At 38.1% G+C, this 19335-nt stretch overlaps 1 protein-coding gene across 1 annotated transcript in view; it reads right to left on the bottom strand.

Annotated features, from left to right (window-relative positions):
- The window catches only part of PPP1R14C (protein phosphatase 1 regulatory inhibitor subunit 14C), a 105809-nt gene extending 87367 nt beyond the window's left edge, over positions 1 to 18442 (bottom strand). The window contains exon 1 of the mRNA XM_074187812.1: positions 17881 to 18442. Within this exon, the coding sequence (XP_074043913.1) occupies positions 17881 to 18207 (327 nt within the window). The 5' untranslated portion in view covers positions 18208 to 18442. The remainder of the gene's footprint in view (positions 1 to 17880) is intronic.
- Between the last annotated feature and the right edge of the window lie 893 nt (positions 18443 to 19335).

Genomic DNA, 19335 nt, shown 5'->3' with positions numbered 1-19335 from the left:
CAAATTGGACCATTCTACATCTCCCATTAATTAATGCATTATCAAGCATCAAGCATACTATGTACCAGGATCTAGGACTATCAAGGCCAAAAAAAAAAATGTAACAAAGCCCTCAAGGAACATTCTATTGGTGGAATATACCTTGTCATGTCTGTCTGCATGCCCCTGTTGAATCCTCTTAAACCCAATTCAGACCTTTGTTGCCATAGTGTTGCAGCATTCATCTTGTAAAATAGGAATTTTAGCTTTGCTGTAAATTCAATTACATTCAACAAACATTATGTCTAATGTATTCTAGTTCCTGGGAGAAACAGATACAAAGGTTAGATAATACACTATAACTGCACACATAGATCCTAGAATCTAGTATTATTAGACAAGATAATAATAAACAATATTTTTAAACCTTACAGTGCTACATAAATGAATTATCATTTAAATGATAAATGGCATATTCAATAGGAGGGAAAGCTAAATGAGGTTCAAGGGAGTAGGTTTTTATAGTGAAGGAACTTTATGAATTGTACTTTAAGGAAGAGGAAAGAAGGGAGGAAGGGAGGGAGAGAGGGAGGGAGGAAGGGATACCATCTAAAGTCCCATGCTTCCTTGTGGGATGACCAGATAAATGAAGATATGTAATATACATGTATATCAAATATATGTTTATACATAAATATAAATATATGGATTGTTTCTGATGTACAGTGACTTAACATTAAGTATCTGGGATTTGGGAAAGAGAAGATAAAAAAGTGAAGAGTCCATGGAAATAATGAGATCATTAGTTAACAAAAGACATTTGTCTAACCTAACAAAAAATAGCACATGTTTTTTTAAGGAGCAATGTGCATGTGTTATGTTCCTCATCAGAGCAAGCACAATCATGTTTTAACATCAAATCAATGACTAATTTTCCTGTGACTTGTCAAATGTGGCCACACCTGAATGTGTACATGAGAAAAACCAGTTTACTAATTAGAATTTCCTACAGAGAATTCTGGATCAAGAGAGCTAAGGAGAATAAAGACTATCTCCACTGAACAGAAAAGATAGCATACCCTACCTACGTGACTTGAGAAAAAATGGTCTGGTTCAATTATCATTAGTTGAAATGAAATTAATCTAGCCCCTCTGCCAGAAGAACAATTTGTACATATAAAATATCACAGAGGCTACATTAATCCAGCAGATGATCATCTAAACTAACTTGGCATTAAAGTATAAAAATCCTTTAGTACAAATGAGTCAGACTTTTGCTCAATATTATTCATCTAAGATTAATTGAGATGACTAGGTGGTGCAATAGATAAGAGCGTGAAGAAAACATGGATGCAAATGCTACCTCAGACACTTACTACGTGATCCTGGGCAAGTCCCTTAACCTCTGTTTGGCTCAGTTTTTTCAACTGTAAAAATCAGCCAGGGTGGGGTGCAGCTAGGTGGCACAGTGGATAGAGCACTGGCCTTGAAGTCAAGAGTACCTGGGTTCAAATCCGACCTCAGACACTTAATAATTACCTAGCTGTGTGGCCTTGGGTAAGCCACTTAACCCCGTTGCCTTGAAAAAAAAAATAAAACTAAAAATCAAACAAACAAACAAAAAATCAGCCTAGGGTTGTAAGGATCAAAGAGATGAGGTTCGTAAAGCTTTCAGCATGATGCCTGTCCATAGCAGGCATTTGTTAAATGTGTATTCTCCTTCCTCAAATTAGGATAATATTACTTTTGCTGTTTTCTGAGATACTATGGGATAGTTTCAAAACATGTGAGGTCAGAGACATTGTGATTCTTATTTAAAACATATTCCTAATGTTTAACCTCAAGAAAATTCTGCCTATGGCATCAATGCAAACAAAACAGATTGACTACAAGCATTAATATGTCATTATAAACCTCTTGGACATGCCTGGCAATCAAAAACTAAATAACATGTTCCCTGCAATTTACACCTATTTTAATGGATTTCTGTTTTTCAGAAGAAATAGATGAGCTCCTATAATGATTCAATGAGGATGAAACATGTTTGAAAATATCTCAGATAAATAAGCAACAAATTATGGCTCAGGACGATATTGGTCATTCTGGAATATAACAACTGGGAGAAAACAGGAAGCAAATAACTTGCATACTTTGTATTTACTTCTTCAAGAGTTAAAGAAATCCTTTATTTATATCTCTCACTAAAAACATCCCTAAAATGCCTTAATTTTTTCCCTTATGTTATATGCTCAAAAACTAAAAGCAGGCTTCTCATCCTGGATCCTTAACCCCAAAGGAAACAAATCTGTTGGAAGATCTTTTCACTTATTTTTCCCTGTGACTTGTCAAATGTGGCCATAGCTAAATGTGTACATGAGAACAAACAGTTTACTCATTAGAGTTTCTTACATAGAATTCTGAATCAAGAGAGCTAAGGATAATCAGAAGCATCTCTAGAGAAAAAGATAGTATATCCTTCCTAAATGACTTGAAAAAACTTTTTTTAATTTATCCTTTCATTATTTTTACATTAACTAGCAAAAAATAAATTTTTCAGTTTTATTCCCATGGAGAGTCTCCTCTAGATATCTATTTGTTTCCCATCCCAAAGCTGAAATATTGTGAATTCCTTTGCTAACTCTCTTTTTGATGCTAAAACCAAGGAAAAGTAATATGGTTGAACAGAATATGTACAATATGAAACAATCTTTCCTTTTCCTCAAGAAACTTATATTCTAAATATGTTAACTTGTCATTCTCTAGATATTCCACTGTTCCTAAAGTGCTAATCCTCAACTTTGACTCTTTTTAATAATTCTAAACATACATACACACACACACACACACACACACACACACACACACACGCCCCAATTTATTTTACTCACGATGGTATATAATCTTTACTAGATTTTAGGATTAGTGTATGATCCTTTTACCTTCCTTTTGCAGCAATATAGATCCTAGAGATATTTATCATAACTCCCACTTTCACTTTTAAATTAAAAGGGATTTCAAATGGGCAATGGGCTGATTCTTCTCTAAATTAAAAGGGATTTCAAATGGGCAATGGGATGATTCCTCTCTAATTTCCTAAAAATCCCAATTTCAGAATTTTGCATATATATATATATATATATATATATATATATATATATATATATATATATATATATAGTGAAAAGATAAGTGCAAACATATTCTTCTGAACCAGGAGAATAGATCCACCTTGGTCCCTGGGTACAATGGAATCAAATTTAAAGTGATTGTTCCAATCATTCTCCATCAAATTCACTTTCAAATATATCATAGCCACTGTAAGAGGCATTCTCTTGTTGCTAAAATGTTTTGTCTACCCACTATTGACTGTGTCCCCCAAAACTATTCATGGGACTCATCTCCTTGGACAAAATGAGGTATGGACTTCAATTCCTGTACCTCTTGGTGTTCTACCATACTCTTAAAGCTCACAAGGTCATAACCTAGTCCCTTTCACCTCCATCATTCATTCAACTAAGAGCAGGTAAGAAGTGACTTCAATAAAAATAAGATAAATTTTGAAGAAGAGGATTTGAAGAAAAAGATGAATTCTGTCTTGGAGTATTGATTTTTGATTCCTGCTGAATATTTAAATGGATATTTTTCATCCACCTGTTGCTGATGCAGGACTGGTGTTCAAGAAGCAATATGATATAGTACTAAAAGTACTTGCTTTCAGAGGTAAAGGACCTGAGTTCAGTTTCCAGCTCTTCCACATGGTATTTGTGTAACCTTAAGCAAGTCATTTAATCTCTGTCTACTTCAGCTTCCTAAAATGTAAAATATGGGTAATAATAGCACATACTTCATAGGGTTGAGAGGATCAAATGAGTTAATATTTACAAAGTACTTAGTATAGTTTCATGTAACAAGAGTCAAATAAATGCTTATTTCCTTCTTATCATCTGGTAAGTGAAAGATTCAGAAAAGGTAGTCTCTCAGATCCCAGTTAAATTTTTGATTCTATCATGTTGAAAGAAAATATGACTGAATTTAAAGATGTGGTAGTTAGCACATAGAAATGATCATTGAATCATGAGAGCTGATGAGATTATTAACAGAGATGTTTAGACAGAAAAGGGGCATCAGGTATGACAATGATCAAAAATGTAAAAAGAAAACAAAGGGAAGTCAGATAAATAGGAAAACACAAAAAGGGCTCTATCATAAAAGACCACAAACAAAAGAGTATCTAGAAGGAATGGATGGCAAGCAATGTCAAATGCTACATAGAGGTCAAGAAGAATAAAAATAACTCATTCATGCTATTACTTCAACTTCACTTCTAGACAAATTACTATATGCGTGTGTGAATGTATATATACATACATATGTTATACAACTACAAATTTAAACATATACACATATCTATAAAGCCTTTCTTTTAGAAGTTTCCTCCTTTTGCATTATTATTATTCCTGTTCACTGATATCATTATTTACCCAGTTTCTAATGCTTGACTCTTGGTATTATCTTTGATTCTTCCCTTTCTCTCATCTTTTATATCTAATCTATCACCAAGTCTTGTCAATTAGAACTCCAGAATCTCTCTGTGATCCATCTTTTCTTTTCTATTATCAGTGTGGCCACTTACAATGGGCCTTTTTTTACCACTCTTCTAGTTTTACTGAAATCAATTTTTACCCTTAACTCTGCTCTTCACTCTTCATACACCTGGACCCCTAGGTCACTTCTCTGCCAAAAATTCTTTAGTAGCTCTCCCCCAAAACTCTCTTGCTCATTCTTTGGGCTTTTGGTGGCTCAGACTAAGTAAGAATAGCAATTATTTTCTATTCCAGTTAGAAACTCAGAGGGTCTTCCTCTCCCAGACTGATTATTTTGTGAAGGCAAACTAGGTCATCTTTTGTCTTAATTCTTACCTAGTCTTTAATCACCAAATAAGCATTGCCTCAGGCAACTATGATCTGGGAAAGACCTAGCTTTAAAAGACCAAGGTGTCCCACTGCTTCCAGGATCATCTCAAGTTCTTTTGATCCATAACTGGCCACTGGACCAGATGACTGGAGCAAAAGTAAGATTGGTGGCTTTGCACAGCCCCCTCACTTAAACCCAATTCACTTAAATGTCATGGCATCTCCTCCCTGATAACATGGTGTTCTTGGAGAATGAAGAACAAACATCAGTCAACATCAGAAGCATCATGTTATAATGTAAACAACATCTCACTTACAGTCAGGAACAGTGTGGATGAAAATATCCAATCTGACATCTTGTGATCTTGGGTAAATCATAAGCTAATATTAAGTCTGTTCCTTCATTATTAGAATGGGGGAAAAATAAAAGTACCTAAACTTCACAGGGTTGTTGAGAGGATTAATGAATAATGTATCTGAATGCATAATATATATTGTATAATGAATATAAAGCATAATGTAAAGTATAATGAATATAAAGCATTTTGTAAAAGCTAAGACAGTGAACTATTATTATTTGTTGTCAAACACTGCAGTCTTCAGAACCACTTCCCCATCCTCTGTCACTCATAACCATTCCATTCTCATCTCTCACATGGTACTTGGCTTGCATCTGTCAAACACAAATAACATGTCTAAAATAAGTATATCTATTCAATCCTTTCCCCCACCCCCAACACTCACACTAACCTGAAAGCTCTATAAGGACAGGGACCATGTCCCTAAATCTTAGGTCTCCCTCTGATTGCACATATCTACTCACAATCTGCACATATCTGTTCACAATCTGCACATAGTAAATATATACAGAATTAAACCCAACTAAAAATACAAGGAAACAAGTTGGGGTCCCAGGAATATTTGAGTGGCTGAAAGTTAAATTTAACTGGAAAACTAACAGCTGAAGGGCAAATTTTATTCCTGAAGCCTTGTCCATGCAAATCATCCCAAGTGGCAGATATACTTTTATTGTTAGCACAAGCAAGGTTGTCATATAGATTAGAAGACATATTCTTGAAATAGCCTAAGTCCAACCTAGTTCTTCTCAGTCTCTGCATTCAATTGCACCCTCTCTTCAATAAAACAAATTTATTTTCTTCCATACAGGGTCAATCCTACTGACAAAGCAGGCAAGCAGAAAGAGAGAGGGTTAGAGGGGGGAAAGAAAAAAAAGGAGGGAAAGACAGAGACAAGACAGACAAAGAGAGAGAGAGAGAGAGAGAGAGAGAGAGAGAGAGAGAGAGAGAGAGAGCAAGCAAACAGATATAGACAAAGAGAGGTCAGATAGAAACACAAGTAGACAGAGAAACAGAGACAGAGAGACAGAGTGACAGAGATGGAAAGATACATAAAGACAGATTTCAAAGATGCAAAAAATGGCCCTCTGCTCAAAAAATAAATCTTATTTATTTTGCAAACTTGTAGAATTATCAGAAGTTTGTTTTCTCTGAATGCTATTAAAACATAAATTATCCCTGCCCTGAGAGAAGTTCAAAAATTAAACTGCTTTCTGAGAAAAAATGATGGGGGAATGAAAATAGAGAAAAATAAGAAAGACCATGAGGATCCTGGCAGCAAAAATGAGGAGAAAGGACAAAAGGTAAAAAAGAAGTTTGGTTGCAGAAGACAAACTTCTGATGCTTTAAGTCCAATGCTCTACTAAATTCTACTATCCCTTGCAATTTTTCACATAATGGTATCTTCTTTCCAACCCACCCCAAGGCCAAAGTATCTTATATTGTTTTTTTCTCTTCCTCTGGATAGTTTTGTATAGAGAATCTTTCTTCTTTTTTTGCAGTCAATTAAAGTTAAGGATCACACAGTTACTAAGTGTCTGAGGTCATATTTGAATTCAGGTCCTGCCAATTCCAGGTTCAGTTCTCTATCCCCTGTGCTACCTAGTTACAGAATATGACTATATTTCAATATAATTGTTTTACACTGTAATTATATATATTTTATTTTATGCAAGAACATCATTCTGTCTTCATCAAAAGGTTACAAGACAAAAACACATAAAGGGTAAATACCCCTTAGTTAAAGAAACCCAAAATTTGAAGTCAGGGCTTGTGGACTCAATTCCCAGCTCTAGTTGCTATTACTTAGGCAACCCTGGGAAAGTCCAAAGATGGTCAGTGAGTTTCTGGCTCTAAAGCTCATTTCTCCACCTTGCACTACCTATTCAGAAGGTTTTTAATGTTGATCAGTGGAAGAGTTCTTCATTTCACCATTTCCCCTGTCAAAATCATGTTTTAGATTCTTCTATATCCTATATCCACAGTTTTTATATTATGGGAAAACCTTTTAAATGACAAATACTAAGAATCATGAATAATTCCTTGGTTGGAACATTTGTCAACATCTAAGTGGCACAGTGGATAGAGTACTGGCTCTGGTGTCACAAGGACCTGAGTTCAAATTCAGTCTCTAAGACTTACTAGCTCTGTTACCCTAGGAAAGTCATTTAATTCTGTTTGCCTTAATTTTCTCAACTGTAAAATGAGCTGGAAAAGGAAATGGCAAACCATTTCACTATTTTTGCCAAGAAAACCCCAAATGAGGTCATGAAGCATTAAACATAATTAAAACAACAACAAAGAACTAGAAATAATGCATTTAGAACACTTGCCTAGATTTGAGCATCTTGGATTCTAGTCTCAGCTCTTCAATTCCTGAAAGGGAAAAACCACTCCTCTGCAAATCAAAGTATTTCACTTGTACAGGTGGAATCCTTTAAATTACCAACATGTTAGGCAAATGCTTTTTCTTTTTAATTTCCATAGATGATGGTCTTCATCCATGTCCTACTTTGTACTAGAATTTCTTCTTCTATATATCATATTTCCACATGTATAAGATGCACCTTAATTTTGGGGCCCAAAATTTGAAAAAATTTATTCCATAAAGTTATTGAACTCAAGTTTTATTCATCATAAAATTCATACAACTCGTCATCATTGTCAAAACTCCCATCCAATAGCTTGTCCTCATCTGTGTTTGATGAAGAATCACTGTCGTAGGAGAGGCTCTGACTGCTCTCCTGCCTGTGCTCTGGTCTGGGGTTGACCACAAGCATTCCCTGGGCAAATCTGGTACAGGGACACATCCTCAGTCCATTCAAATTTTTGAATTTGAAGCACCAATTGTGTTCTCCTTTGAAATCAGTCACTTCTCTTTCATCAGCAATACTTCTGGACTCATGCTGAAACATCTTTGTAGATACAAGAATTCCAGTTGCCCTTTGCTCTTCAATCCATCTCTTCAATTCCCTCTCTAAAATCAGGCCATTTTTCCTGCCTTGCCTCTCATGGCCTTCTTCTGCTGGGGTGTTTTCAGTAGGGTTTCTTCTTTCCAGAGCCGGTCTCAGATTATTTTCTCAATTGGAGGAGGACCAAACTGAAATTCAGCAGCATGATGTCCATTCACTTTTGCAAACTGAATCACTTTGAACTTGAATTCAGCACTGTATGAAAATCTTTTCTGAGCCATTTCTGGGCAGAATGTGGCAAAATGTAACCTAAATTACCAGGTAACGGTTGCGAAACAATGAGGGCAAAGACAACAAGAATGAAAAAGTAAAAAACTCTACAAATACTATATAACACACTCCCAGTTTTTAGACCCCAAATTTTTCAGAAAAGGATATATCTTAAACATGAGGAAATCTGGTAAGAACAATCCTTGCATGGTTAAAGAATTCCAAAGATCTTTAAACCTAAAAAAAAATTAACAAAAATGTAATCCCAAGCTCAGAGCAGTTGCAAAGCACTTCATATCCTCAGACGAGGAGGTCATACAGTGGACAGAGCACTGACCCTGGAATCAGGAGGACATGAGTTCAAACACAGCCTCAAACACTAAATAATTATCTAGCTATATGACTTTTTTGCCTTGCAAAAACCAAAACAAAAGTTGTTTGTGACTTTTATCAGAACTCAATTAGAAATCTTACATTCTATTTCATCAAATTTAATTATAATTTGTCCATTTCATTAATCCTGAGTGTCTAAAGGAAGAAGGCATTAAACTGAAAGAAGCATTTTCTTTGCCCTTAAGGAACTTAAATCTAGTTCAGCCAAGACAATGAAAAGCAAATCAAATTCTTGTGCAGAGTATACCCACCATATGGACTGATTATGTGGAGTGGCATTTAAATTTAAAACTTCCTAAAAATAAATAAATAAATTTAAAACTTATTCAACCTATCCAGTGAAGGCTTTTAGGAGACAGGCTATTGTCTAAGAGGGAAAACTGAGTGAGTAAACAAAGAGATAAAAACCAGCTTGGACAGGAGAAGGCATGGATCTAGTTTATTAACCAGTATAAGGGAACAGTGATGCCAATAAACCCACAAGCTCATCTGGAATGGAGTATACTGACAGGACAATAGAAATTCGATTAAAGTTCCAGACACCATTCCAAACACAATTAATAAAAAGGCCTTCAAGGAGCTTATAATCTATAAAGGGAAACATCACACAAAAGAGAAAGGAAAGTGGGTAGATGAGGAGATCAGGGGATGCCCAGTGCATCTTGCTCTGTGGAGTTGATAAAAAGTAGAGCAACAGTACAAAACGGAGTAAGCTGAGAGTCTAGTTTCTGCCCTCTATAAAGAGAAAAGCACTAGGAAGATTTTGGAACTCTGCCCTCCAATCCTCCAATCACAGGGGAGAGAAGGCTGAGAGAAGTATATTGGTCGACACTTAAATTAGCAACAAGGTGGTGAGATTAGAAGTGATGAGTTTATTCATGGATTTGAAACAAGAGAGGGAAGCAGATGCAAAGTGGAGAAGTAACAGATGCAATAGTAGAAAATGATGACAATAGAAGAGGGATATAAGAAACTGAGGGAAAAAAAGGAAGACAAGATTAGGCTTCAGAGCAGGACATCCTACAACCAATGAGCAGCATTTAGCTACCAACTCTCTTTGACTTGTGGCCACAGAATTTCATCCTAATCTAGAAGTTCTTAACCTTTTTTTGTATCATGGACCCTTTTGACTATATGGACTCCTTATCAGAGAAATATTTTTAAATGCATAGAACTATAGGGGAAACACATTATAATGAAATAGTTGTTAAAATGTTTTCTTAAAATTTATAGGCTCCAGATTAAGAACCATTATAGTCACCTTAGTTGTGATTATTCCCAAGTCAAATGGTCATTTCAATTAAAGAATAAATATTTATTCTCTAAGCTATAGTAAGATGATCCTTTACTTGAGAGAAACAATATATTCCACAGACTTCTGCCTATCCTTGACTTCTATTAAGATAACCTTCAAAAACAATGATTCATTTATTCTCAATCTTTTCTGAGTACGTCTATACATACTAAATAAACCACTGAGGTGTTTGGTCCAGATCTGTGTTTTCATTAAGGAATTCATTAAGAGGACAGACATTCTACATTCTATCAATGTAGAGGGGGAAATGTTGCAATGCATAGTCTTAGATTATTGCCTTGGGCACCAAGAGGTTAAATTTCTTGTTCAGGATAGCACAGCCAGGATTTATCCAATGAACTCAGGTTTTCTGACTCTACAGACAATTCTCTACCTAGTCTTTTACTGTTTCCTCTACAAACTAATGTCTAGATGATCTATTGCTCTTTGTGTGATGGTAAAAAGAGATAGATGCACCCAAACCAAAATGTTCATATCTTCTTTTAAACTTTCTGAACATTGACCATTTTAGTTCCCATCTACTGTGATTCATTCTGAGCACTTTGAAAAAATCATTGAAGGAGGCCACTAGTCAAATGAAAATCAAATATCATACCATATGCCCAAGTAATCTTTCAACCTAAATTTTACTAAAACACAGATGTATACATACATATACCTTTCAAAGAACACCTATAGCCTAATCAGTGACCAGATCTTCACTCCGCACCAATGAACCGTAGCATTTCACCCCTCAACTTAATTCAATTCATTGAATATTTATTCCTGTATTCAAAGGTAGGTTATAAAGGATAAATAATTATTATTAACCCAGTTCCTTCCCTGAAGGAATCTATAATACATTAACTAGAGAAAAATAATTGAGAGGCACAAGTTGTAAAAATTTCATCAAAGTCTGCAACAGTAGGATACATTACCAATTATTTTACCAATAATACATTTCAATAAGTGATAATTGAAATAGAGTACATATATTAAAAAATTTTCTTTTGGAAATTTAGAAGTCCTAATGTTTTTAGACTATGCTTTTTAGAAATGTTTGTTCATAGAAAAAATGAAATTAAGCAATGATGCATAGTTATCTATATCTTACCCACTCCAGGCCTAACTATTCACACAGAAGTCAGTTCTACTGCTGTGACTACAAGCATTGCATGTTACTGATAAGGAGAAGCTCAATGGATTTAGTTATTTCCATAGGAATAAAGATCATGGAAATGGTTAGAAAAGTCTGAAGATGCAGGGCAGATATAGATTTTTTAACAAGTCTTCTCCACTTAATAATAGTCACCAACTTATTTTTTCCCCAACCCAGCTCAATTGTCAAGGGACTTAAATGTGAAGAGAAGCCATAAGACAATGACACTATTAACATGTTATTTCAAAACTGTGGAGAAGACTATTGTCTGAGTTTTAGAAAAAAAGTCTGAAATGCAATCAGTCATAATGATTTGATTAAATATGAGTCTCCTGTACTATACTAAAAGTACTTTTGATATGGTTTTGTTTTGCTCTTTAAAGTAAAAACTAATTGTTATATCTAGATAACTTTTAAAGTACTTTATTATATCCCCTAAAATTTCACAGACTGCATTTATGGAAGGAATAATTATTATTCTTTAAAAATAAACTCTCAATTCCCTATGTTAACAATAAATAAGAATTAAGGGCATAGATCATCCAACCAGATTAATAAGTACCAAGTTACTCCTTTAAATAAGTTTTCTACATCCAAATAGTTGTGGGAAGAAAACCAATTATGACACCTGAGCTTCAATTTAGTACCGAAAGAAGGAGGTCCCCATCCAAGTATAAGAATGCAAAAATGATAACATTCATCAGAATCATCACTCCTGGATTTCAACATGTAGTGAAAATGGCTGCTGCAAAAGCAGGCATTCTTCCTTTTATTGTGCTTTACTTTACTCTGCAGTCACTTTTTTTTTCAAAAATTGAAGGTTTGTGGTAATTCTGTATCAAGCAAATCTATTGGCGCCATTTTTTCCAATAACTTGCTCTCATATCATGTCTCTGAGACACATTTTGGTAATTCACACAATATTTCACACTTTTTCCATTATTATTATTATTATATTTGTTATGGTGATCTCTAATCTGTAATCTTTGAAGTTATTATGATTGTTTGGGGGCATGATAAACTGTACCTATACTATGGCAAACTGAATTGATAAATGTTGTGTGTGTTTTGACTGTTCCAATGACTGCCATTCCCTGACTCTCTTTGGACACACAATAATATTAAAATTAGACTAATTAATAACTCATCAGTAGCCTCCAAATATTCAAGAAAAAGAAAGAGCCCATCAATGCAGGAAACCTCATTGCTGTCTTATTTTTAAAAATTGCAAAGCCACCCTAACCTTCAGCAGCAACTGTCATCATTGAAGCAAGACCCTTCACAAGCAAAGAATTATAACTCACTGATGGTTCAGATGATGGTTAATATTTTTAAGCAATGAAATATTTTTTTAATTATGGTATGTTCTTTTTTAGGCATAATACTATTGCATACTTAATAGACTACAGTATAGTATATACATAACTTTTATGCACTTGAGAAACCAAAAAATTCTGGTAATTTGCAGAACTTATTGCAACAATTACTTTATTGTATGTTCTGCAACCAAATGGACAATATCTCCCAGATATAGCTATAATAATAACAGCAGCCATTGCTGGTGACTGAATTCATCTTCAAAGTTCTATAAAATCAGTATATTGAAAAATTCTGTTATACGACCTGGCTCTTAGATGAATCCCGTTGTTATAAGGAATTTGGGGAAAATTTAGACAATGTAAAAAACAAAAGATCATCAATAGAGATTATTTTTTTTAAAAATTCAGCATGGGGGCGGCTAGGTGGCGTAATGGATAAAGCACTGGCCCGGGAGTCAGGAGTACCTGGGTTCAACTCCGGTCTCAGACACTTAATAATTACTTAGCTGTGTGGCCTTGGGCAAGCCACTTAACCCCGTTTGTCTTGCAAAAACCTAAAAAAAAATTCAGCATGTTGAGAAGGGTTGGAAGATTGGAATAGGTTGGAAGCATATAGTAAATGCCAGAAGATAGATTTTTCCCTCTTGTGGAAACAATGTTAATGTGTGAAAAAATGGTCAAAAGATAGGAAGAAGGAAGAAAGGAGGAAAACCAAGGGATCCAGATAGAACTAGAATATGTTTTGAAAAATTCACAAAATTCTATTTATGAATAGGTTTTTGTTGCATTTTGATAATTCCAAGCTATTAAAAACTTTTAAATTCAAAATAACTCTCTGATAAGATTATAAAAACTTTCACTGTGGTAGCAAAGAGAGATGTTAGTTTGATACTAGATGAGAATGGCAAGCATATATGACCTCACCCAGAAGTCACTGGTACCATTATGTAACCCTTGTAAAACGGGATATAAAGTAAAATCCTAAGTGCTCTTTAAATCAAGGTTAGAAAGATATAAATATATATTCAAAACAGACATCTTTAAATATATAACTCAAAGTATATTTTTTAGTTTTTTAATTACTTTTGTTTATTTAAGGCAATGGGGTTAAGTGACCTGCCCAAGGTCAAGCAGCTAAGCAATTACTAAGTGTCTGAGGTCACATTTGAACTCAGGTCCTCCTGATTCCAGGGCCGGAATCCACTGCGCCACCTAGCTGCCACCCAAGTATATTATTAAGACTTACTGATGCAAATTTAAAGGAATTTTAACAGAAGTTTCCCTCTGTAGAAACATAAATAGTAAATAATCAAATAATAAGTCAATCCAAAAAATTTGCTAAGTATTTATTAGAGGCCAGGCACTTTGCTGGGAGCTGGGAATAGAAGTACAAACAAAGTACAAAGTACAAAGAAGCTATCTCTACTCAAACTCAAGCAGCTTATATACTAAAAGGGAGATAGTTATCCACCTCCCTACACATCACATACACATCACACACACACACACACACACACACACACACACAAAATTTACAGTGTAAAATGCTTCAAAAGAGGTTGACCAACTATACTCAAAAAACATTTCTAGACTTCTACAATTAAGAGTGCAGCCAAGATGATATTCTAGGATAGACTCCTTTATAATTTAGCATAGGAAATATATTAAGAGAGAAATGAAATCTCCTATGCTTTATCTTAAGGATACTTGTTTTTCCTTTTCTGAAAGCTAAGAACAAGTCATGGTGACTTTCAAAAGGCCCATGTCCACTGCAAACTTTTCCTATAATTAGTTTCACCATAATTTATCTCCAATTCAATAGATAAGCTGGACCTTTTAGCCTGCTACCCCATTCCAAACTTGGCTATTTACTTTCTGTAAACTAGCTTTTTATCTAAATTATTGTATTACTTGTGAATATCTACTTTGTTGTTGTTGAATTGTTTTCAATCCTTTCAAACTCTTCAGGATCCCATCTGGGGTTTTCTTTGCAAAGATATTGATGTGATTTGCCATTTCCTTCTCGAGCTCATTTTACAGGTGGGAAATATGAGGCATACAGGGTGAAGTGACTTGCCCAAGATCACACAGTTACTGAGGTCAAATTTGACCTCAGATCTTCCTGACTCCAGAACCACCACACTGTGCATTATGGTGCCACCTAGCTACCCTAAATAGCTGTAATCATCTTTATTTTTAAATGTATCAGGTAATGCATGAGCTAAAGAAGTCCAGAGATATCTAATCTAATCCCCTTATTTTACAAATGTGGAAACCAAGTAAGGCAGTGTGGTACACTGAAAGAACACTGGCTCTGAAGTCAGAGAACCTGCACTTCTACAAGGTCTATGTGACCTTGTGCAAGTTGCTAAGTCTATGGGCCTCATTTTCCTCATCTGTAACATAATAAATTCTACTAATAGATAGGGACAGCTAGATACAGGGAGTACTGGTCCTAGAGTCAGGAAAATTCATCTTTCTAAGTTTGTATCCATTCTAAGATACCAGGTGTGTGACCCTGGGCAAGTCACTTGACCCTGTTTGCCTCAGTCTCCCATAGGTAAAATGAACTAGAAAAGGAAATGCCAAATTACTCCAGTATCTTTGCCAAGAAAACTCCAACTGGGATCACACCACTGAAACAACTGACCACAACAACTCCTAGACAGCCTCCTCAGAGGTCCATTCCAGCACTAGATCCTAGGATCCTATGAGACACAGAGAAATTCAGTGTTCTGTCCACAACATCAACTAATTAGTGGCAGAGCTAGGCTCATGAGTAGTGTCCTTAACTAATCTAGTTCTCAGTCTACCATACTTAAAAGAATGAACAGCCATTTTTTTATATTTTAAGTTTTTAAATTCTGATCATCAGAAACATAAACAAGTGTATCACTTTATAGTTTCTCTCATACAAGGACTGATTGATTATAGCTACCTAGGAAAAGAGTCTCCCAAATAGAAGTATCCAAAGTAAGAGCTCAGTCACAACTAAACACAATCTGAGAAATCCATTAAAGAAGTCAACACTTTTCTCATTTATTCAACTGCCTTTTCAGAAGTAACATATTAGTTTCTTTCTAACAAATTTATAGAGTTCCCATGTTAATTAACTGTTTGCAAATTAACAAACAATACTCTCTAATGTCTATATTCATTCCAGCTAAAGCGATGTAACAAACATCCTGGAGAGAGATACTTGGTTTGTTTCTCTGCCATACAGACAAATCTGTACACAGAACTCTAAAATACTAGTGGCTTTTGTTGTATGTTGGAAAAAATTATCACTTTAATGTTACTTCTTCCACCCTCCCTTGCTTGTTTCACAGATCAATAGTCTACAATCAAAAGAGAAATATCAGTGAAAATACTCAAGGTCATTTCTACTCTTAAAATAATCGTGTGTACTTCGTGTTCAATGTAATAAAAATCAAGGTCTTGTTTTCCCAATTATTTTGAGAAATTGTATTAATACATTATCTGCCAACCTGCTGAGGAGTTGGAACAGCTCCTATTTTCCCAAACTACATATCATTAGCCTCCAGTAAAATGAGCAATACTAAAAGCATTTGTAAGTTCCAACAACTGTTTTCCTATTACCTCAACTATTCTCCAAAACCAAAATGTGGCATAAAGACCAATGTCTAATTGAATTGGATTCAATGAAGGCAAGACACCATAAGCACTTGACAGGAATAAACAGTGCAATCTCAGTCATTTACTTTTCTTTCTTCTTTAAAGAGTGTTGATAATTGTGAATGAAATACCACCAGCATTTCCTCTTTTTTTGCCATTTCCCTTCTCCAATTGATTGCATAAATGAAAATTAACAAGCTTGTTCATCACAAGTCAGAATTATTACATCATAATCACTCATCATTAGCTCATAAGAAGACTTGGCTCTGTGTATAATGAGAAATAGGAAGGCAGACACCTATAAAAATCCACAACATGTGACAGTATAGGGATAATCCCTTTTTGCAGGGTTTTTAAAGTGAAGACATTATAACTGCTCACACTTAGAACCTCTGTACAAGATAGATGACATATTTAAGGCAGAAATCTAGCCAGCTTAAAGGACATGTTCTCAGTTATTAATCACCTTCACACTACCACACCTTCCAAATCTCATTCACTTCAGAGAAGTAGATTTTCCCATTTAAAATTATTATTTAAAGCACCTCTTAAAAAGAATGGCCCCTGGGAGAGATTAGAGCATTTTAAGAAGGTCATATTTTTCACAGATTTATTTCAGTCTCTTGCTGAATGGATTTTTCTCTCCAAAAATCTCCTTCCCCCATATCAATCAACCTGGTAGAGTTGTGGTTTTTTATTTTTGTTTTCTTCCCCCCAAATCAATTCTTTATCTGTTAAAAAGCAAAATACGAAAAAAAAGGAAGGGTGAGGAGAGGCAAAGGCTAAGATCCCAGTCTTAGGCAAAAGTATGATTCTTCTACCTTTAAATCTTTAGAGGTTTCCCATAGTTTAAAATCTTTCTTCCTTTTCAAAGGGAAAAATAATGTGCTTCCCCCGCTTCCCCCACCAAAGCCAATGACTGTGTTCCATTTCAGTACTGAACTAAAGGAAGGTGAACTACATAGGGACAGGCAAGAAGATGAACTGGAAAGGGGAGAATTCCGGAGAACAATTTTTAGACAGGTCTCTCTCTCTCTCTCTCTCTCTCTCTCTCTCTCTCTCTCTCTCTCTCTCTCTCTCTCTCTCTCTCTCTCTCTCTCTCTCGTTAAACTACTCCATCTTCAACTGTCATTTGCCTGATTTCTGCTTCCTAAGCCACAGGCTCCGTAGAGCTTCTGGGTTGCATGCTGCAGCTCCAGAAGAGACCGAGGGAGGTGCCCCTTCATCTAACAACAGGACTGAGACCGTGCCCTTTCCCGTACTCTTTCCGCACGGCGGGTTTAGGCGGTCTCGAGCGAGCTCTGCCCCCCGAGAGCAGTCACACTGGGGGAAGGCGAGAGGCCCGTTCTCTTTAGAGTCACCACAAATGGCTCTCGGATCTCAGCCCCGCTCCTTTGCTCGCTAAGGCCAGGAACCTGAGGCTGGGGCGGCTCTGCGCCTCGCCTGAGGTCCCACAGGTAGGAGTGACTCCGGACTCAGGTTGTTGGTTCTTCCCCCTGACCTGCTCTGGGGGGGGAGGGCAGCGAGAGTCAGCTACTCCCCTAAAAAGCCTCTCCAGCTCTTGGGGAGCCACGGAGGGTCCCGGGCACCTTCCTGGCGGGGGGCTCCCCGCTCCTCGCCCGCCCCCCGCCCCGGGGCAGAGAGGGTACCTCGCAGCCGTACAGCTGGCCCAGCTGCTCCACGATCCACTCCTCCAGCACCAGCCTTTTGCGCAGCTCCTTCCGATCGTATTTCACGGTCACTTTGCCCTGCTGGTGGCGCCGCTGCTGCTGCTGGACCTGCCCGGCCACGGCCGGCGCCACCGGCGGAGCAGCATCTTCCCGGGAGGAGCCGGAGCCGGAGCCGGAGCCCGAGCCCGAGCCCGAGCCCGAGCCCGAGCCTCCGCCCGCGCCAGCCCGCGGGCTCTGGAAGAACACCCGGCTGCCCCCGGCCCCGGCGCCGCCGGCCGGCTCGCTGCTGCCCGTCGCCACCGACATGGCCCCGGCCCGCGGCGCCCCGGCTGCGGAGAGCGAGCGGCCCCGGGAGACGGGGAGCTTGGAGCCCCGGGAGACGGGGAGCGGCTCCGGCTTGGCTCGGACCCCGGGGAGGGGGGCGGGGACGGGGGGAGCCGGGCAGCGGCTCCTCGCGGGGTGCTCCTCGAGGCTCCCCGCGGCCGCCTCGGGCGGAGCTCTGCCTCCGGCACCTGCTCTGCGGAGCTCTCCGGGCGCACGCCCTGCCGGCTGTCGGGGAAGTTAGAGCCGAGGAGGAGGAGGAGGAGGAGGAGGAGGAGGGAGAGAGGGAGGGTGCGAGAGGGGGCGGGGACCAGGCCCTTAAAGCAGCAGCCCAGGACCCTCTCCAGCCGGCGGCCCTCAGCCCTAGCCCCGGGGATGAGGAGGGAGCGCGCTCCAGAGGCCAGTCCGGCCAGGGTGGCCAAGGGCCTGGGGATGCACCCGTGGAGCTTTGAGCCTGGAGGGGGGCGCGCCTGCGTAAGTGCGGGGTTCGTGTGTGTGTGTGTGTGTGTGTGTGTGTGTGTGTGTGCAAGTACAGGACACACGGGGGTGTGTGTGTATGTGTGTAAGTGCAGGTCTCACGGGTGTGTGTGCAAGTGCAGGACACACGGATGTGTGTGTATGTGTCTGTGTAAGTGCAGATCTCACGGATGTGTGTGCAAGTGCAGGATTCACGGATGTGTGTGTGCAAGATACGTATGTGTGTAAGTGCAAGACACGTATGTGCGTGCAAGTGCAGGACTCACGTGTGTCTGTGTATGTAAGTGCAGGTCTCACGGATGTGTGTGTAAGTGCAGGACACACGGATATGTGTGTGTGTAAGCGCAGTGTGTGTAAATGCAGGACACGTATGTGTAACTGCAAGACTTACGTGTGTCTGTGTGCTCGTGTGTCTGTGTGTGCGTGTGTCTGTGTGTTCCTCTGCTAGAGGTGTATACAACGGGGCTTATCCCTGGGAAGGTGAATGGATTTAACCAGGATTTGTTCTAGTCTAAGGCATCCCGTGGAGCCTCTTGATTTTCCTTCACCCTACAAAGAAACAAATTCAATTCTCCCCGCCACAGCCCCCCCCCCCCCCAGCAGCCCACGATCGCCCTCCAGCTCCTCCCGAATCCA

The sequence above is a fragment of the Macrotis lagotis genome, chromosome 5, assembly GCF_037893015.1.
Source record: "Macrotis lagotis isolate mMagLag1 chromosome 5, bilby.v1.9.chrom.fasta, whole genome shotgun sequence".
In the NCBI taxonomy this organism is placed as follows: domain Eukaryota; kingdom Metazoa; phylum Chordata; class Mammalia; order Peramelemorphia; family Peramelidae; genus Macrotis; species Macrotis lagotis.
This window is presented reverse-complemented; position numbering and strand designations above follow the sequence as displayed.